Source organism: Notamacropus eugenii, chromosome 1, assembly GCF_028372415.1.
Source record: "Notamacropus eugenii isolate mMacEug1 chromosome 1, mMacEug1.pri_v2, whole genome shotgun sequence".
In the NCBI taxonomy this organism is placed as follows: Eukaryota; Metazoa; Chordata; class Mammalia; order Diprotodontia; family Macropodidae; genus Notamacropus; species Notamacropus eugenii.
The window spans coordinates 541596272-541615924 of NC_092872.1; the positions used below are offsets into that span (position 1 = coordinate 541596272).

Here is a 19653-nt window from a genome sequence, read left to right on the forward strand (position 1 = left end):
CAGCAGAAGCCACAGAACAACAAAGTAAAAGAGGTTTCTAGTCAAAAGTAACATGGAAGGTAGAAAGGAAAGGTCTATCTCACGGGATGCTGAGGGGAGCAGAGTCCAGCCCTGGATGTGCAGCGCTGGGAGGAACAGGACCTGAACAGACCTCTGGGGCTGAATTCCCAGCAGGGAAGGTCCCAGATCCCTCACCCACAAGCGCCAAAGAAAGCTTCAATGGTCAGTGTGGGAAGGTTTTCCCAGCTGGGAGAGAGGACAATGGGGTTCCTCCAGCACTGGCCTCAGATGGAAGCAGCAGCAGCTGGCAGCAGGAAGCTACAGTGACCATGGAAGCAGCCTGGATACACTATCCAGGCAGCTCAGCTTAAAGCCTCTGGCAGAATTGAGCAGCTGATCTGAACCTCACCCCTCAGTGGCAGCCCCATACTCACCCAAAGCTCCTGGGGAAGTTGAGCAACTGATCTGAATCTCAGCCTTGACCCTGGTACTGGGGAGAGAAGGAGCACTAGGACCCTCCTCTTGACAAAGGATTCAGAAGTCAAGTAACTGGCTGGGAAAATGCCCAAAAAGGGGGGAAAAAAATAAGACCACAGCAGGTTACTTTCTTGGTAAACAGATATCTCCTTCCATCCTTTCAGATGAGGAAGGACAATGCATACTGTCAGAGGAAGTCAAGGCTTCTGCTTCCAGTACCTCCAAAATGAATATGAAATGGGCTCAGACCATAGAAGAGTTTGAAAAAAGGAGTCAGCAGCATGCTAAAGAAGAACCAGAAAAAAAAGAAATGCTGAGGAAAATACCATCTTTAAAAAGAGGCTAACTCAACTGGAAAAAGAGGTCCAAAAAGCCAATGAGGAGAAGGAGGCTTTAAAAAGCAGAATTAGCCAAATGGAAAAGAAGGTTCAAAAGCTCACTGAACAAAATAGTTCTTTAAAAGACAGAATTGAGTTCAAGGAAGCCAATGACTAGAGATAAACCAAGAAGTTAGAAAACAAAACCAAAAGTTTGAAAAAATGGAAGATAATGTGAAACATCTCATTGGAAAAACAACTGACATGGAAAATAGATCCAGGAGAGACTATTTAAAAATTATGAGACTATCTGAAAGCCACAATCAAAAAAAAAGAGACTACACATTCCATGAAATTATCAAGGAAAACTGCCCTGACATTCTAGAACCAGAGGGCAAAATAAATATTGAAAGAATCCACAGATCACCTACTGAAAGAGATTCCAAAAGAAAAACTTAGGCCAAGGAGAAAATATTGTAAGTAGCTAGAAAGAAACAATTCCAGTATTGTGGAAATACAATCAGAATAACACAGGATCTGGCAGCTTCTACATTAAGGGACTGAAGGGCTTGGAACAGGATGTTCCAAAAGTCAAGGAACTGGGATTAAAACCAAGAATCACCTACCCAGCAAAACTGACTAAAATACTTCAAGGGAAAAAATGGCCATTCAATGATACAGAGGGCTTTCAAGCATTCATGATGACAAGATCAGAACTGAACAGAAAATCTGACTTTCAAACACAAGATTCAAGAGAAGCATGAAAAGGTAGACAGGAAAGAAAAATCATAAAGGACTTTCTAAAGCTGAACTGTTTACATTCCTACATGGAAAGATAACATTTGTAACTCTTGAGACTTTTTTCAGTATTTGGGTAGGTGGAGGGATTACACACATACACACACACACACACACACACACACACACACACACACAAGATTATAGGTTGAGCTGAATCAGAAGAGATGATATCCATAAAATAAAAATAAAATAAAAATTAAGGGGGGGGGAGGAAAATACTGGGAGGAGAAAGGAAGAAAAGGAATGGGGCAGATCATCACTCATAAAAGAGATAAGAAAAACCTTGCTCAATGAAGGAGAAAAGGGAGGAGGTGAGAGGTGAAAATTGAAGCTTACTCTCTTTACATACAGCTTAAGGAGGGAATAACATGCTCACTAAATTTGGTATGAAAATCTATCTTACACTACAGGAAAGGAGGGGAGAAGGGGACAAGTAGGGTGAGGGGGATGATAGAAGAGAGGGCAAATGGGAGAAGAGAGTAACTAGAAGTAAACACTTTTGGGAAGGGACAAGGTCAAATGAGAGAATAAAAAAAAGGGAGGACAGGGTAGGATGGAGGACAATATAGTTAGCATTACACAACATGATTATTATGTAAGTCTTTTGCAAAATGACACACATATAGCCTGTATTGAATTGCTTGCCTTCTCAGGGAATGGGTAGGGAGGAAGGGAGGGAGAGAAGCTGAAATTCAAAGTATTAGAAACGAATGTTGAGAATTATTATTGCATATAACTGTGAAATAAGAAACACAGGTAATGGGGTATAGAAATTTATCTTGCCCTACAAGAAAAGAGAGAAGATAGGGATAAGGGAAGAGTGGGGTATGATAGAAGGGAGAGTACATTGAGGGAAGGGGTAGTCAGAATGCAAGGTATTATGGGGCAGGGGAGGGAAGAGATGGGGAGAAAAACTGGAACTCAAAATTTTGTGGAAATGAATGCTGAAATCTAAAAACAAATAAATAAATATAATTTTAAAATTTTAAAATTAAAAAAAATTGTGAAAAAAATTGGGAAGAGAATTGAGAGTGGTTCAAGAAAATCATGAAAAACAGGTCAACTGCTTGCTAAGGTAGACCCAAAAAAATGCTGAAGAAAATAACACCTTTAAAAATAAGACTAACCCAAATGGCAAAAGAAATCCAAAAAGTCAATGAGGAGAAGAATGCCCTAAAAAGGAGAACTGGCCAGATGGAAAAGTCCAAAAGTTCACTGAAGAAAACAATTACTTAAAGATTAAAATGGAGGAGATGGAAGCTAATGATTTTATGAAAAATTATGAAATTATAAAACAGAACCAAAGGAATGAAAAAATAGTAGACAATGTGAAATATCTCATTGGAAAAACTGACCTAGAAAATAGATCCAGAAGAGATGATTTAAAAATTATGGGACTACTTGAAAGTGATGATCAAAAAAAAAAGCCTAGACATCATCTTTCATGAAATTATCAAGGAAAACTGTCCTGATATTCTAGAACCAGAGGGTAAAATAAATATTGAAAGAATCCATCAATCTCCTCCTAAAAGTGATCCCAAAAGAAAAACTCCTATGAATATTGTAGCCAAATTCCAGAGTTCCCAGGTCAAGGAGAAAATATTGCAAGCAGCCAGAAAGAAACAATTCAATTATTGTGGAAATACAATCAGGATAACACAAGATCTAGCAGTTTGTACATTAAGGGACTGAAGGGCTTGGAATAGGATATTCCAGAAGTCAAAGGAGATGGAATTAAAATCAAGAATCACCTACCCAGCAAAACTGAGTATATAATACTTCAGGGGAAAAAATGGTCATTCAATAAAATAGAGGACTTTCAAGCATTCTTGATGAAAAGACCACAGCTGAATAGAAAATTTGACTTTCAAACACAAGAATCAAGAGAAGCATGAAAAGGTAAACAGGAAAGAGAAATCATAAGGGACTTACTAAAGCTGAACTGTTTACATTCCTACATGGAAAGATAATATTTGTAAATCTTGAGACTTTTCTCAGTATTTGGGTAGTTGGAGGGATTATATACATGTAGGCAGAGTGCACAGGATGTGTTGAATAGGAAGGGATGATATTTAAAAAAATAAAATTAAGGGATGAGAGGAATACATTGGGAGGAGAAAGGGAGAAACAGAATGGAGCAAATTATCTCTCACGTAAAATAGGCAAGAAAAATCTTTTTTTAATGGAGGGGAAAAGGGGGGAGTAAGAGGGAAAAGGTGAAGCTTACTCTCATCACATTTGGCTTAAGGAGGAAACAACATGCACACTCAATTTCGTATGAAAATCTATCTTATACTACAGGAAAGTAGGGGAGAAAGGGATAAATGAGATGGGGGGGAATGATAGAAGGGAGGGCAAATGGGAGGAGAGAGTAATTAGAAATAAATACTTTTGGAGAGGGACAAGGACAAAAAAAGAATAGAATAAATAGGGGGGCAGGATAGGATGGAGGGAAACATAGTTAGTCTTTCACAACATGACTATTATGGAAGTCTTTTGCATGACTACACATGTATAATCTATATTAAATTGCTTGCCTTCTCAGCGGGGATGGGTGGGGAGGGAGGAAAGGAGAGAAGTTGGAACTCAAAATTTTAAAAATGAATGTTAAAAATTGTTTTCACATGCAACTTGGAAATAAGAAATACAGGTAATGGGGTATAGAAATCTATCTTGCCCTACAACAACATAGAGGAGATGGGGATAAGGGAAGGGAGGAGTGTGATAGAAGGGAGGATAGGTTGGAGGAAAGGGTAGTCAGAATGCACGGTATCTTGGAGTGGGGAGGGGGAGAGATGGGGAGAAAATGTGGAGCTCAAAATCTTTTAGAAATGAATGTTGAGAACTAAAAATAAATGAATTTTAAAAAATAAAGTATAAATTAAATTTAACAAGATAGTAGCAAAACCTCTCTACTGGTGTCCCTATCTACATTTTGTTTTGTTTTGATGCTTTTTTAAAAGGTATGTCTATCACTATCCACTAATCTACCACCCACATCCACATACTTACCCTTTCACCACAAAAAAGGCAGACCATCCTTCCCAACAACTTATTCATAGTTCAATGAAGCAAAATAAAACAAATGCCATTTCTTAGAATGCATAACAGGAGTAAGAGAAATTTTAAAAAAGCACTTTTCCATAGCAGTTCTTAAGTACTGAAGTCTAACAGTTCTCAAATTATGTCGCAGAATGAAAGTGAAAGCATTTTTTCCTAAGTTCCTGATAAAGCAACTTCAAACCACTAATCTTAATTGTTCCAATCACTGAAATGAAGATGGAACAAGGAAGATTTTTCTTTTTAACTACTGAAGTTTGATCAATATTTCACCATATCCCCAACACTACAGAAACACACATACACACACACACACACACACACACACACACACACACACGTATACGTATGTGTATACTGAAAAACTTGGTAGTTGCTGCCTAATGCTGAATGGATACACTCTCTTCCCTTGGCAGTTATGTCTTCTTCTTCTCCTCTGTTTCTCTCATTATAATCATAATAACAATAATTATTATGATTATAATTACTACTATACTTCCAGTTACCCAAGTTCACCTCAGTCAAATTAACAATCAGACTTTTTTCATTTTAAATGGTTTTGGTGGTGCCATTAAGCATTTAGGCACTATTTCATTCCCTGCAAATATAAACATTGATATAACTTCATTATCCTCTATTTTTATACTTTGATTTGAATTTCTGTAATTAATAATGATCAGAGCCATTTTTTCATATGGGTACTGATAGCTTGGATTTCTTCCATTGAAAATTACCTTTTGACAATTTATCAATTGGCTCTTTTTCTTATAAATTGAATCAATTCCTTACCTATCTCAAAAACAAGACCTGTATGCTGTAAAGAAATTCCCTCCAGGTGTTTTTCTTGTAATTTTAACAGCACTGGTTTGGTATGTGCAAAAGTTTCTATAGAAAAAAATTATGCATTTTATCTTCTGTGATCCTCTCTTTCCCTTTTTTCAGTCAAAAATTCTTGAACCTTACTCTCATCAAAACTGGCTCAAAGAGGAAATAATATACATATTCAATTGGGTATAGAAATCTAGTTTACCATGCAGGAAAGTAAGAAGGGAAGGTGATAAAAGAAAGAGGGGGGAGGGGAGCTGACAGAAGGGAGGGCAGTTTGGGAGAGGTAAAAGTCAGAAGCAAAATACTTTTCAGAACGGACAGGGTAAAAGGAGAGAGGATAAACAGGGAAAATAGGATAGAAGGAAATATATACTTGGTAATCATTACTGCAGGGAAAAAAAATTTTACAGTGAGTTTCTCTGATAAAGACTTCATTTCTCAAACACAGAAAACTGAGTCAAATTTATAGAAATAAGAGTCATTCCTCAACTGATAAATGGTCAAAGTCATGATGTAGAAAAGGAGCTTTCAAAGTAATCAAAGCTATCTACAGTCATATAAAAAAGTACTCTAAATCATTACTGATAAGAGAAATGAAAATTAAAACAACTCTGAGTTACTATCTCACACCTGTCAGAATGGCTAATATGACAGAAAAGGAAAATGACAAATGTTGGAGGGGATATGGGAAAAATAAAACACTAATATACTATTGGTGAAGCTGAATACTGATTCAACCACTCTGGAGAGCAATTTGGAATTCAGTCCAAAAGTCTATAAAATCATGTACACCTTCTGACAGAGCAATATCACTAATAGGTCTGTATCCCAAAGAGATGAAAAACAAAAAGGAAAAGGACCTATGTGTACAAAATATTTCTAGCAGCTCTTTTAGTGGAGACAAGAAATTGGAAAAAGAGGGGATGTCCATCAATTGAGGAATGGTTGAACAAGTTGTTGAATATAACTGTGATGGAATATTATTGTGTTTTAAGAAATAATGAGGAAGATGCTTTCAGAAAAACAAGAAATCACTTACATTAACTGATGCAAAATGAAATGAGCAGAGCTAGGAGAATATTGTACATAGTAACAGGGAACACCATATGATGAGCTACTATGAATAACTTAGATATTCTCGGCAATACAATGATCCTAGATAATTCTGTAGGACTTATGATGAAAAGTACTGGCTATCTCCAGAAAAAGAACTGGTAGGGCCTGAATGTAGATCAAAGATACCTTTTCTTTATTTTTATCAGGTTTTTTGGTCTGTGTTTTCTTTCATAGGATGACTTGCATGGAAATGTGTTTTGCGTGACTATACATGTATAACCTATGTAAAATTGCTTGCCTTCTCAATAGGAGGGAAAAGAAGGGAAGGAGAGAAAATTGTTTTTACATGTAACGGGAAAAAATTAAATATTAAATAAGATTAAAAAAAGAAAATCAATGGCTTCCAAAATATCCAGTCAAGTGTTGTCAGACACTTCTTGCCAAATGGCTCAGATACGTCAACTGTTTTTTAACATTAAGTATGTTTCTGCTTTCAAATACAAAATAAGTAGACAACTAAAGGATGGAAAAACTTTTGTTATTTAACTTATGCTATAGTACATCTTATGGAATCAAGATTCAGAAATAAAAATATGATGATATCCTTATACCAATTTATGAAACAAGCAATTTATGATTTAGTCTCAACAGTACTTTCTAGGGTTGAAGTGCTACAGTGTTGGTTCAGACATACAGTTTGGAATCATGCCAAACTTAGCTCTTTGGCATATCTCTTCAGCAATGTGGCAAGGTCCCTGTATACCATACTCTATATTCACCTTACTTTTTTTTTGCCTGCTTCATATTTCTCCACTTTCATGTGAAATAAAACTAATCAGTAAAATATTCATAAGTAGCACTTTTTTGTGGTATCAAAGAATTAAAAACAAAATGAGTAGACACTGATTTGGGGATGGTTGAATAAATTGTGGTATATCAGTATAATAGATTGTTTTTTGCCCCACAAGAAGTAAAACTGCTAAAGTAACAAAATTTAAAAATACGAAATTGCTGAAGTAGCAAGAAAACCACTAATAGCAATGGCTCAGAAAACGAGATTACTTAGCCAAAAGTTTAATGATATCAGACTTTTATTCAATGAGTTTTATAACATTTTCCTGAAATGAGAGCTTTCTTGCTAGTTTCAGAAATAAATAGCAAATAATACTTTATTTTACTGTGATACTAATAGTTATGGGGTTTTTTCTGACAGTCGTCACTGTGCACAGTGTGATGCAATCAACAGAGAGTCAGCATGGGCGTCAGGAAAAACATGGGTTCAAATCCTGCCTCTGACACATAATAATAACAATAACAGCCAATAGTTATAATAGAGCTCTAAGTATTGCAAAAGAATTTACACATATTATTGTTTGACCCTCAGAACAACTCTGTGATAAGTGCTATTATCATGAACATTTTGTAAATGAGGATGAGAAGACAGGTCCAGTGATTTTACCAGTCACACAGGTATGTTTGAAGAGGACTTCAAATCCACGTCATCACTGCCAGTAGTCTGGCGCTTTTTTCCACTATGACATGCTGTGAGACTATGGAAATGTCATTTAACCTTCTACTGCACCAGGCAATCTTCTAATATCAAGTTAGAAATGAACTGGTGATCATATTAGTTACAGGAGTTTCTTCATTAGGAGTTCCAATGAAAACATAGGTCTAGACAAAATAATTGCTTCCCACAGTTTTCAAGAAGTCTCACCTTTATGAGTTTAAATCTGCCCTCAGACACTTACTAGCTATGTGACATTGGGCAAGTCACTTAAGTAGATGATCAGGAGGAGGAAATGGCAAACCAATCCAGTGTCTTTACTCCACTAAGTCAGACACAACAACAACAAAGAAAGAATGTTTGCAATCTCCTTACACACTGGGAAAAACAGTATGTAGGTATGTGTGTATGTATGTATATCTGCATAGATATATCTATATGTACACACACACACATACATAGTTCAAAAGATTATAGTTTCATTTGAAAGAAAAAGAATAATCAATACATTTGTCAATACCTCTATGCTTTTAAATTTAACATAACAAACATGACATATTATGAATAAAATCAAAGCTTTATGATCCTTAACTAACAAAGTGACTAGACCTGCAAAAGGCATGGAAAAATTAAGTCTTCTATAACAGTGGTTTGCCTGTACTGGTGTTCATAATCTTTTATTAAATAAGCAATCACACTCTTACCTGAAGACACACACACACACACACACACACACACACACACACACACACAATCTGGAATTTATTTTCTAGTCATCAGTTCAGACACTGAAAAGGCTTTTCAAGCAATTTTTCAAGTAATTAAAATGTTAATAACATCTGGACATATTTCTCACTGCATTTATGTAATCCCTTTCACAAAGAAATGATGCTCTTAGTCATCAGCTATCTATTCCTATTCATCAGGGCTAAGGTTGTACCAATGATAAAAAACAAAGTTTGCACATGACAAAATTATTTTTTTTTGTAAAATTATCTATTTTCTTATTACATTCCAGAACTTTGAAAAAAATAGCTTTTAAAAAGTTTTGTTATTTCACTGTATAAGTAAAAGATATTTTAAATCATTCACAATGGGAAAATTATTTCATAAATTGGGAAATCACTAAAGTAATATTAAAATATCTTTTCCAAGTTTTACAAAGGGATACAAACTGTTCATTTATCACTTGCTAGATTTTTTAAAGAAAAAAACACTAATTATCTAGCATTGACTAATTCTTTTTTAATATGGGAGGCAGCCTCGCGTTTTTTAACTATACACTTCTAACATACAATCCATAAACATAACCACTTTAAATTATCCAGGTTCATGGGTCTATAGTCTTGTCCAATCAACATTTAACAAAGAAGTCTATTACATACTTCACATGGGTGACAGTACTTAAAAACCACTGCTTTTATGTTTCCCTGTAATCTAGATTGTAAGTTACATGGTTTGACCCAAAGACAGAAGCACAACAAGGGAAGAGGTAAAAGGTAAAAATATTAATAGTGTCAAGGTTTCACTGAAAACCTAACGAACATACCTGAAGTACACATTGTAATATGTCCCCTTAAAGATAACTTTCTGTGTCACTGAAGATAAAAAGTAGACAAACCTCTTTACACTGCTACTACTATTTACTATGATAACAATGACAACTACTACTAACTAGTATTTGTCCAGTTTGAAGATATGTAAAGACATGTTATCTCTTTTGGTCTACTAGAAGAGGCAAACTCATTTCAATATTCTCTTCTCTCCTTTAAGATTTCTGAGCATTTTAAAATCCCACCCGCTGACAGACAGATTCATCATACATGGATGTCTGTGTCTTTTGCTACATTCTTGTGCTTGCTTTCCCTAATTAAGTTGCAGTGGAAATGGTCATTAAAGATAATACTTAAGAAAATAGAGGAAAAGGGAGAAATGCAGAGAAAAAAATACAATAAATGTGTGTCAGGGAAGAAGCAAAAAATGGGAAAAAATAGTGGGAAGGAATACTAAAGAAAGTATCCAGGATGAAGTATAGTAATTATCATCCAAATAGTAAAAACATGACTGTACTCCAGACAAACATTTTTTATTATTTGTTGTAGGAGAAAAGGATCATTCTACTAATTAACTTCAAAATTTCTTACCAGAATCATAACTTGGAGGCTTCATATCTCCCTGATTCAACTCTGTCCCATACTTCAACTTGTGGTATTTGGCTCTAACAGAGAAATGAGAAAATATAAACCATCTTAAAATGTGCATAGATGAATTTACAGATATGTAGTAAGTATTATCTCTAGCATGCAATAGCTCTGATTAAACTCTAATGAAATTTAGAAAAAGTTCACATCCACCTCAATGGAAAAAAAATAAATCAACAAAAAACTTTTTTTTGGGTGCTAGGGAAAAACGAATAATCAATAAGGAAACAAACACAAGTAAGACTTGTTCTCCAATCTTAAAACAATTCATAATCTAGTAGGAGAGTTATGGCAAGTATATAAATAAACTGTAAGACAAAATCAGAATATGAGAAATGCATGAGAGGTATAAAGTTTTAATAATAACAAGGAGGACAGATTCAGAGGAGGCTTATGAAAAAGACTGCATCTGAGCTGGACCTTGAATGTCAGCAAATAAGGATGGGAGGAATGGATTTCAGGCATATTAGACTTCATGAGCAAAAATATGAGGCAGAAAATAGCAATATCCAAGTATTTTGTTAAGAGAAGCTACATGGTTTGATATAAAGAGCACTGGAATTGGAATCTAGAGATCATAAATATTTATAGCATTAAAAACAAAAAAAGACCTCATTAGTCATCTAGTCTAATCTCCTCAGCTTATAGATGAATGAGGAAACTGAGGCCCTGAGAGATGAAGTGACTTGCCTAACATCACAAATATTAGTAAATGGTAATGCTCCCAGATTCTCTGACTTCAAATACAAAGGTATTTCCACTGTACCACTCTCTGTCTCATATGCGAGTTTAGATTCTTGCTCTGCCCCTTAGCAAATGGTGTGCTGTTGGAAAAGTCACTTAATATCTCATCATCTATTTCCTCAATCTATAAAATGGAAGTAATGACACTTACATTACCTATCTCATTGGATAGTTGAGAGGAAAGAGATTTGTATGTCATCAAATGCTTTAAAAATGTGGGCTATCTGTTACCACTAACAGTAACTAAGTACTTCTAGTGCATAAAATAAGGGAAAAAATTACATATCATAAACTTGTTTCCTGCAATTATTGGTGCAAGATGAATCATACAAACTATGAACATTAATGTGACTACTTCCATAGTGAAACGAGCAAAGTTAAGTTTCTCCTGATGATCAAAATTATACAGTTACTGCCAGGATCCACATCAAATTAAGAAATGTACCTAAAAAGTCAAAACTTTACTGGGGACAAACAAGAGGCAACACTATACTTTTTCCTGAAACTGAAGTTTTCAGTGTGTTGGCAGTGCGGTCAAGGCCCAAATACCCGCTATGATTCTCAGGAGGATGGACATATATGAGATCTGAATATGCACAATTTCAAGAGAACATCACAAGTACTATATCATCAATATTAAATAAAAACATATTTTGGTAGGAACCAATTCAAAATTGCTACTCTGCCTCCATACAAAATATGTTTCTATCATCTACCCAGGCAACACTAGGAAAAGGTAATAGTATGAAAGGACATACTATTTGGATTCTTCCTGTAATTGTCATGTGTAAGTAAGTATTTCTATAGAATCTTTCTAATCTTTCCCAAAAGCCTCTGCAACTGAAACAAAGTATTACCTTTTAAGAAAAAGAAAACAATGTAACTAGCCTTCTGTGGCTAAGACATTCTCTGCATAAAATGTGGCATTTTACTTAATATTGAAATAGTATGCAATTCATTTATTTTTTCAAATGGAATGAAGTAACATCTTCAAACAACACTACCTCATGGTACATTCTAGTGGTCTTACATAAAACTGTAGGAAGAATGATCAAAAAAGAACTAAAAATATTATTTTAACAAATAACTGAACTCATTAGGAGCTCTACTTAAAATTTAACTATGAGTAATTGTAATAAAATGTCTTAAGCCAATTAATCAAACAATAAGATATTTTATAAAGGAAAACTAGTCATACTAGGTAAGCCATAAAGCTACTTTATTATCATTCTAACTAGGAAACTTCTGCCTTTATGAAAACTGTTAGTTTACACCCATTACCTTCCTCAAAGGTAACTTCAAAGTTATTCTTCTCAACTGTTCCTTCCAATCACTTTCATTTCAACTATAATATTTCTAACCTCTACAGCATATTATCAAGTCAATATGCTTCTATCACTTGTTTTCTCAGCATCTAATTCAAGTAGTATGACAAAAGCAGGAAATGTATCTAATTTTCCTTCACACATAGATACGTCCTAAGATCGATAACTATAAAGCACCATGAAAAGAAATATTGAATTTAAGTTCCATTCTAGCTCTGTTTTGGTATCTAATATTTACTAGTACTATATATATAATACAAGTATAAGAATATATATAACATATAATATTATATATGTAATATATAATAAAGTATAATACAACGTATCTTTTGTATCTAATATTTACTAGAAATAGTCCATGACTTGCCTATCACTTCCCTTATGGCATCTCCACTAAATATGTATATGAGTACTCCGTAAAATGACCACTCAAAAAGCATTTAAGTACACTGATTAGGCACCGAGTCTACTAAGTTTTAAAAGTCAATCTGATTTATCTTTTTAAAACTGAACTTTCTTGAAGTGTACAAAGAGCCAGGAAGTGTCTCAGAATCATGTCTCAGAATTATCAGGAGTTGGAGGGGCCACATAATTTGATTCATACCTAAACAAGAATGCCTTCTACAAGATAGCAAACACGTCTTCAACTTTTACTTGAAGACTTTTCGTGAAGGGGAATTAACTACTTGCTGAGAAAGCCCATTCTACTTCTGGACAGCTCAACCCACTAGGAAGTTTTACTTAATGTCAATGCTAAATTTCCTTCTTATCTGCCACCACTGTTACTGACTCTAGCCACTAAGGCCACACAGAATGAGTCTAATCCCTCTTCTACATAGCTAACCTTCATATATTTAAAGCCACTTATGATATGCTACCTAGCGCTTCTCTTCTCTAAGATAAAACATTTCCTTCAACTCTTCCTCATATGACATAAAATGAAGGCTTTTCACCACTGACACTCTTTAGGTTATCTATGTCATGCCTAAAATGTTGCACACAAAACTGACCACATTACTCTATAAGTGATCTGACTAGGGCAGAGTTTAACAAGGCTTTCAACAATTTCTCTAGGCCCGCACACTACGCCCCTCTTAATATAGTCTACTATCAAGTTGCCTTTTTTGGCTGCCATATAATGCTGACTTACAGTAAACTTGCAGTTCACCAAAACCACTAGTAGTCTAGATCTATTTAGATGAATTACTATCTAGCCATACTTCTCCCAGTTTTTATTTCTGCAGCTGTTTCCACACTTCTATAATACAACTATTCAAATGAATATATATGTATGCACATATATACACACATGCATATATGTGTATAATATATATATGTCTCTGTGTCTTGTGTGTGTGTGTGTGTGTGTGTGTGTGTGTGTGTGTGTGTCTTCCTGACAGAAGACTAAAGAAGTAAACTGACTTTGGACTAAAAGGATAATTTTAAATTAATGTCTGCTCACTTAAACATGAAGTACGTAAACTATATAAACATGACTAAACTTGAGATATCCTAAAATTTAAAAAATCATTATTCCCTCCTAGCTTTTCCTAATTTACTATAAACCTAATAGATAAATGGTATGATATTTTAAGGATTATTCATACTGATTACAAGAATGAACTTCCAAGAAGACACTCACAAATTTACTGAGCAGAACTACTAACATGGCTGGACTAACATCATACAATAATACCAGTAATGATTCTCCTTGTACCCACAAGCCACATACATGAGAAAAATGGTTCTTCCATTTTGCTATATTCTATAACATTAATACTACTAATCAACCCGAAAGAGTATGCATTTTTCTTCTAATATCCTAACTTTAATCTCAATCTCTTAATATTAAATAATGAATAAAATTTCACAATATAGCAGTTTTCAGGAGGAGTCTTATACAATAAATTCAACTATTTGAAATATGGCTAAGAAATAAGAAGAAAAAGAAGCACTTAAGTAAACTAAAGTTAATATCATAAAAGTGCATCTACTTTACTGAGACTCCCAAGTATCCATTTATTTTCATTTTAGATAATTCTAGCTAACTATACTATGGTTTCTTAGCCCACAGCAGATCAAAATTAGAGGGGAAAGGAACTCCTAAAGGAAGATACAGTGACAGGACTAGGACTAGGAAGTGACCATTGAAAGGCAGGAAAAGGATAGACAAAATATGACAAAAAGATTTTCAAATCATTTTACCAGAAAAATGTTTCCCACAGAAATGTTTTTGATTTTATGAAAGATGATGGAAAAAACAGGATTCAGTTCATATAAATTTCTCTTACTTAAATATAGATTTATTAAAATCACAGAATTTTATAACCATGAGGGACCATTAAAGACTAACTCTAAGTGACTTCACCAAAATTAAACTAAACCATAAAAGCCTAAAAGGCTAAAACTGCGTCTCATGCTTTTTCTCTCTCACAGAACTTTGACACAGTGACTTGTACCTAGTAGGAACCCAAGTGTCTTTCAAACATACCACTCCACCCTTACTAAAATGCTTACAGTATGTAAAATTAGAGACATCAATATTTCTTTCATTAGGCATGCATTTTCTTATGCCAAGTCATTTAAAAAATTCATACTGGTAAAATTTGAGCACCTATGCACATAGGATTTCGCTAGAAGAAGATACCTTTGAGGTCAGCTAGTCCATTTTATTCTATTCTCATTTTACAGATAAGGAAACATGTTCAAAGATGTTATGTGATTTCTCCAAATAATCAGATCAAATAATAACTGGCAAGGCCAGAATTCTCATGCAGGTTTATTGACAACTTATATAATGCTCATTTCCCTAATCTGTGCTACCTGGATATTTATTTATGAAGCTACTATGTTAAAATTTCAAAATATCAATGTATCCATCTATGTTGGAAAAAAACAAGTACTCCCAGTAGGAACATCAAGACTCAAGTATCTTTGGAAAAAATTGTTTTTGGTCTTTTCTTTAGTGTAAGGTATTCCAATTGAGAAAATCCCTTCTGCCAATAACATTTAGCACATCCTCCTATAAGTAGGCTGGGACAGTTCTGTGATTGGCTTGTCACAGCCAGAATACATAGGAGGCAGGACCTTAATCTAGGTCTTCCTAAATCAGAGACCAGCTCTCTCTATACATTACACAATGTTGCTTCTCAAAATTAGGTATCTGAACAAGTCTTCTGAATTTAAATGAATTTAGAATTCTAAAACTTATAACTTAAGTAATGACAAAATAGTACTTTTGAAGTAACTGAAAAAAACTTAAAACATTCTTCCATTTTAGTGAAGTACCTTTCTTGTTTAAGAGCATATTCCAGCATTTTGATTCTCCTTACTAGATCTTTCTTCAGATTTTCTTGTCCTTTCCTCTCTCCCTGAAGGAATGCAATCTGGGCCTGAAAAAGACAAGACTCCATTTAGATAAAAAAGAACAGGAAAAACAATGCAATTAGGAAAATATGCATTCAGAATACTGATCAGGAAAACAAAGATGTATAATTATAAATGATCAAGCTTGACCCTGAAGATAAGATATGAGAATGCACATTCCTCCCTTCTTTGCAGGAAAGGAACTGGCAAGGGAGTAGAAATCTTGAAACACTGCATATAGTTAAATCTGACAGATGCTCTAATTAGTTTTGCTGATCTGCTTTATCTTTTTTATTCTGAACCTTGAAGGGATGGCTCTACAGTTAGGGAAGAAGGAAGAAATACATTGGGAAGGAAAGGTAACGTAAAAACTAAATAAATACATAAAAATGAAAAGTTCATTAGTATTCTTTACATATAGCTATCAAAATACATAAGTAATCTGAAACACATTATCTAGAAGAACTATCTCCCGCAGGATCATCGTCAAAAAATTTGAATCATATAATGTTTTTAAACCTAGAAGGGAACAATTTACTCTGTGTCACTAAGGCAGAATGGTTACAAAGTCATAACCAAGGCATTTTTAAAGTTTAAATTTTAAAACATCCAAGAATAACTGATGTAAAAATTATGTTGCTGATATACACACACACACACACACACACACACACACACACACACACACACACACACACACACACACACACACACACACACACACACCTATACCTAGAAGCACAAAGTAGATAGTTGTAGCTATTTTTTTAGAGATTGAAATAAAAGGTATCACTCTTCCAGTAAGGCAGGTATCCACTGATGCTGCTTTATGATTTTAACCAACCTCTTTCTACAATTAAGTTTCAAAATGGAGCCTAAATTTTAAAATGGACTGACTTTAACCTTGGGTTTATAGGAAATTGTATGCTACAACAATGAAAATCTTTTTCCATCTCTTTACTCTTCTGATTTTTTTTCCTATTTTCTATATCTAGTGGGTGAAGGACAAACACAGAATAGCTGAGATACATTACAAGACTTACTTTTAAATGACCCCTAACATAAACTCTTTTCCTCTATCTTTCCCCTCATTTCAAACTTCCCCAGTCAACAATATAGATATTACATTGTAATATGAAACAGACTATTATGGACATATTCTGTTTTAAAAGGACCGCTCATGTGCGGGGCAGACAATATAAGGTAGATTTTAATTAGTAAAGAGACTGTGATAGTTTTAAAGTAAGTAACTGGAATGATATTTGATGATATTCAGATTTAAAATAGAAACTTTTAAGTAAGATATCCCAAGCATTTTATGAAATTTCATAATACCTTGGAGATAGGCAAGTAAGAAGGACTCTACTTAAAGGTAAAATATTCAAGTTAATAATCTTACACACACACAAGAAAAATAATTACTTTAACCACTCATTTAGATGACAATATGATTTACATTTATATAATGTATCCAAGTAAGGAGCAGGAGGAATCTAAGTATTTATATAGGGCCTAGTAGGTGCCAGGTACTCTGCCAAGCAGTTTACAAATATTACCTCATTTGATGGAGGAGATAAGTTGAGGAGATAAAGGCAAGCAGAGGTTAAGTGACTTGCCCAAGGTCACACAGTGTCTGAGGTTGAATTTGAACTCAGATCTTCCAAACTACAATCTACTGCATTACCTATTTGCCACAAGTCTGTAATACTTACAAAGCAAATCTACATACCTAGAGTTAAAACAAAACTCATTTTAAATCATTAAGTACTATTCTGAAAACTGATCATTCAACTAACAGAAAAATTATCTTGTGCTTAATAAGATTGCATGTATAGAAAACCATATAAGATTGCATGCTGTCTCAGGGCGGGAGTGGAGAAGACAGGGGAGAAAATTTAAGACTTATGGAAGTGACTGTAGAAAACTGAAAACAAATAAAAATTATCTTGAATAGACTCAATATGTAAGCAATAGTATTTTGTTCTATCAACTGACAGCATTTAAAAGTATATTGTTTTATTTAAGATAAAAGTGAATTTTTCCATCAATGGAATCATGAAAAGCAACCTGTCACCTAAAAATGGCAATAAGAGGATCATATGTCTGAAGGTCCACAAAGTAGTAGCTACAGACAATTAGTAAACAAGTTCTAGAATAACTGTATTAAGAATTAGCTTGTGAAACGGGCGGAGTTGAAGAAAAGCAGAGAAAAGGCCTGACCTCTCCCCAAATTCCCCTCCCAACAACTTTAAATTACTCCTCAAAATGAATTCTAGAGCAGCAAAACCCACAGAAGGATGGGGTAAAAAAAATTGCTCAGTCCAAAGCAATTTAGAAGGTCAGCAGGAAAGGTTTATAGAACATGGGTGAGAGTAGAGTGCAAGCCAAGGTCCAGCAAACCAGCAACAGACCTTGGGAGCAACTGAATTAGCAAAGAAAGCTGTGGCTTCCAGAGCTCTCAGCCCACAGATGGTTAGGGGGCAGACAACTGATCAGGAAATGACAAAGGTCCCTTTGCTGGCACTGGGTGCAGGATTCTGTTACATTGCCCATGCATGAATCCTAGGGTGTGGAGGAGCACTAGCAAACAAAAGGCTTATTGTCACAGGGAAGCAGGGACCCTGATTACAATTCCACAGTGGAAAGGGTTGCTTGTGGTCACTCAGACCAGAACACAGACCAGGAAAGCAGTGACCACACTCCTCCTTATATCACACTGACTTGGAAGAAATGATACTCAGAACTAACTATGACAGCAGCAGCAAGAAAGGGAAGAAGCTGCCTCTCATATACCAGGAACAGAGTCCCACTTTAATATAAAGTTAAAAGTCAGGACGTAGGCTGAGAAAAATGAGCAAGCAATGAAAAAGTATCTGAAAAGCTCAAAACACAAACTTAAAAGAAGACAGTCAAAATTGCTATATCCAAAGTCTCAAAGAAAAATGTGAATTGGTCTCAGACCCAAGAAGAATTCCTAGAAGAGCTCAAAAAGGATTTTAAAAAATCAAATAGGAGAGGTAGAGGAAAAACTGAGAAAAGGGATGAGAGTGAGGCAAGAAAAATCATGAAAAAAGAGTCAACATCAACATTCTGGTCAAGGAGATACAAAAAAAAATAAAGAAAATAACACCTTAAAAAAAAAAAACAGAATAAGCCAAATGATAAAAGAGACAGAAAAATTCACTGAAAAGAACTCCTTAAAAAGTAAAATTGACCAAATGGATAAGGAGATATAAAGGTTCGTTGAAGAAAATAATTCTTTAAAAATGAGAATTGGTTAAATAGAAGCTAATGACTCCATGAGACATCAAGAAACAATCATAATCAAAAGACTGGAAAAAAAAGAAAATATGAACTATCTCATTGGAAAAACCACTTAGAAAATAGATCAAGGAGAGATAATTTAAGAATTATTTGGATTACCTGAAAGCTATGATTTAAAAAAAACCTAGACAGCATCTTTCAAAAAAAAATCAAGGAAAACTACCCTGATTTTCTAGAACAAGAAGGTAGAATAGAAATTGAAAGAATCCACCAATCACCACCTGAAAGAGATCACAAAATGAAAGCTCCCAGAAATATTATAGCTACACTCCAAGTCTCCCAGGACAAAGAAAAAATATTGCAAGCACACAGAAAGAAACTATTCATAAACCATGAAGCCACAGTCAGGAAAACCCAAGATTTAACAGTGTGTACATTAAAGGATCAAAGTGCTTGAAATATGATACTCCAGAGGGCAAACGAGCTAGTATTACAACCAAGAATAACTGACCCAGCAAAACTGAGTATAATCTTTCAGGGGAAATAATGGATATTTAATGCAATACAGAACTCTCAAGCATTCCTGATGGTAAGAAAACTTTACTTTCAAATACAAGACTGAAGAGAAGCATAACAATGTAAACAGAAAATAGAAATCATAACAGAGTCAACAGGGTTAAACTAGGTTAAACTGTTTATATTCCTAC

At 34.5% G+C, this 19653-nt stretch overlaps 1 protein-coding gene across 3 annotated transcripts in view; it reads right to left on the bottom strand.

Moving 5' to 3' along the window:
• Positions 1–19653, bottom strand: part of STRN (striatin) — a 146711-nt gene that overhangs the window by 92603 nt on the left and 34455 nt on the right. For all 3 annotated transcript variants that reach the window (XM_072634162.1, XM_072634161.1, XM_072634160.1), the window contains exons 2-3: positions 15605–15708; positions 10191–10264 (exon numbers count right to left, since the gene is read on the bottom strand). In XM_072634162.1, the coding sequence (XP_072490263.1) occupies positions 10191–10264; positions 15605–15633 (103 nt within the window). In that variant the 5' untranslated portion in view covers positions 15634–15708. The remainder of the gene's footprint in view (positions 1–10190; positions 10265–15604; positions 15709–19653) is intronic.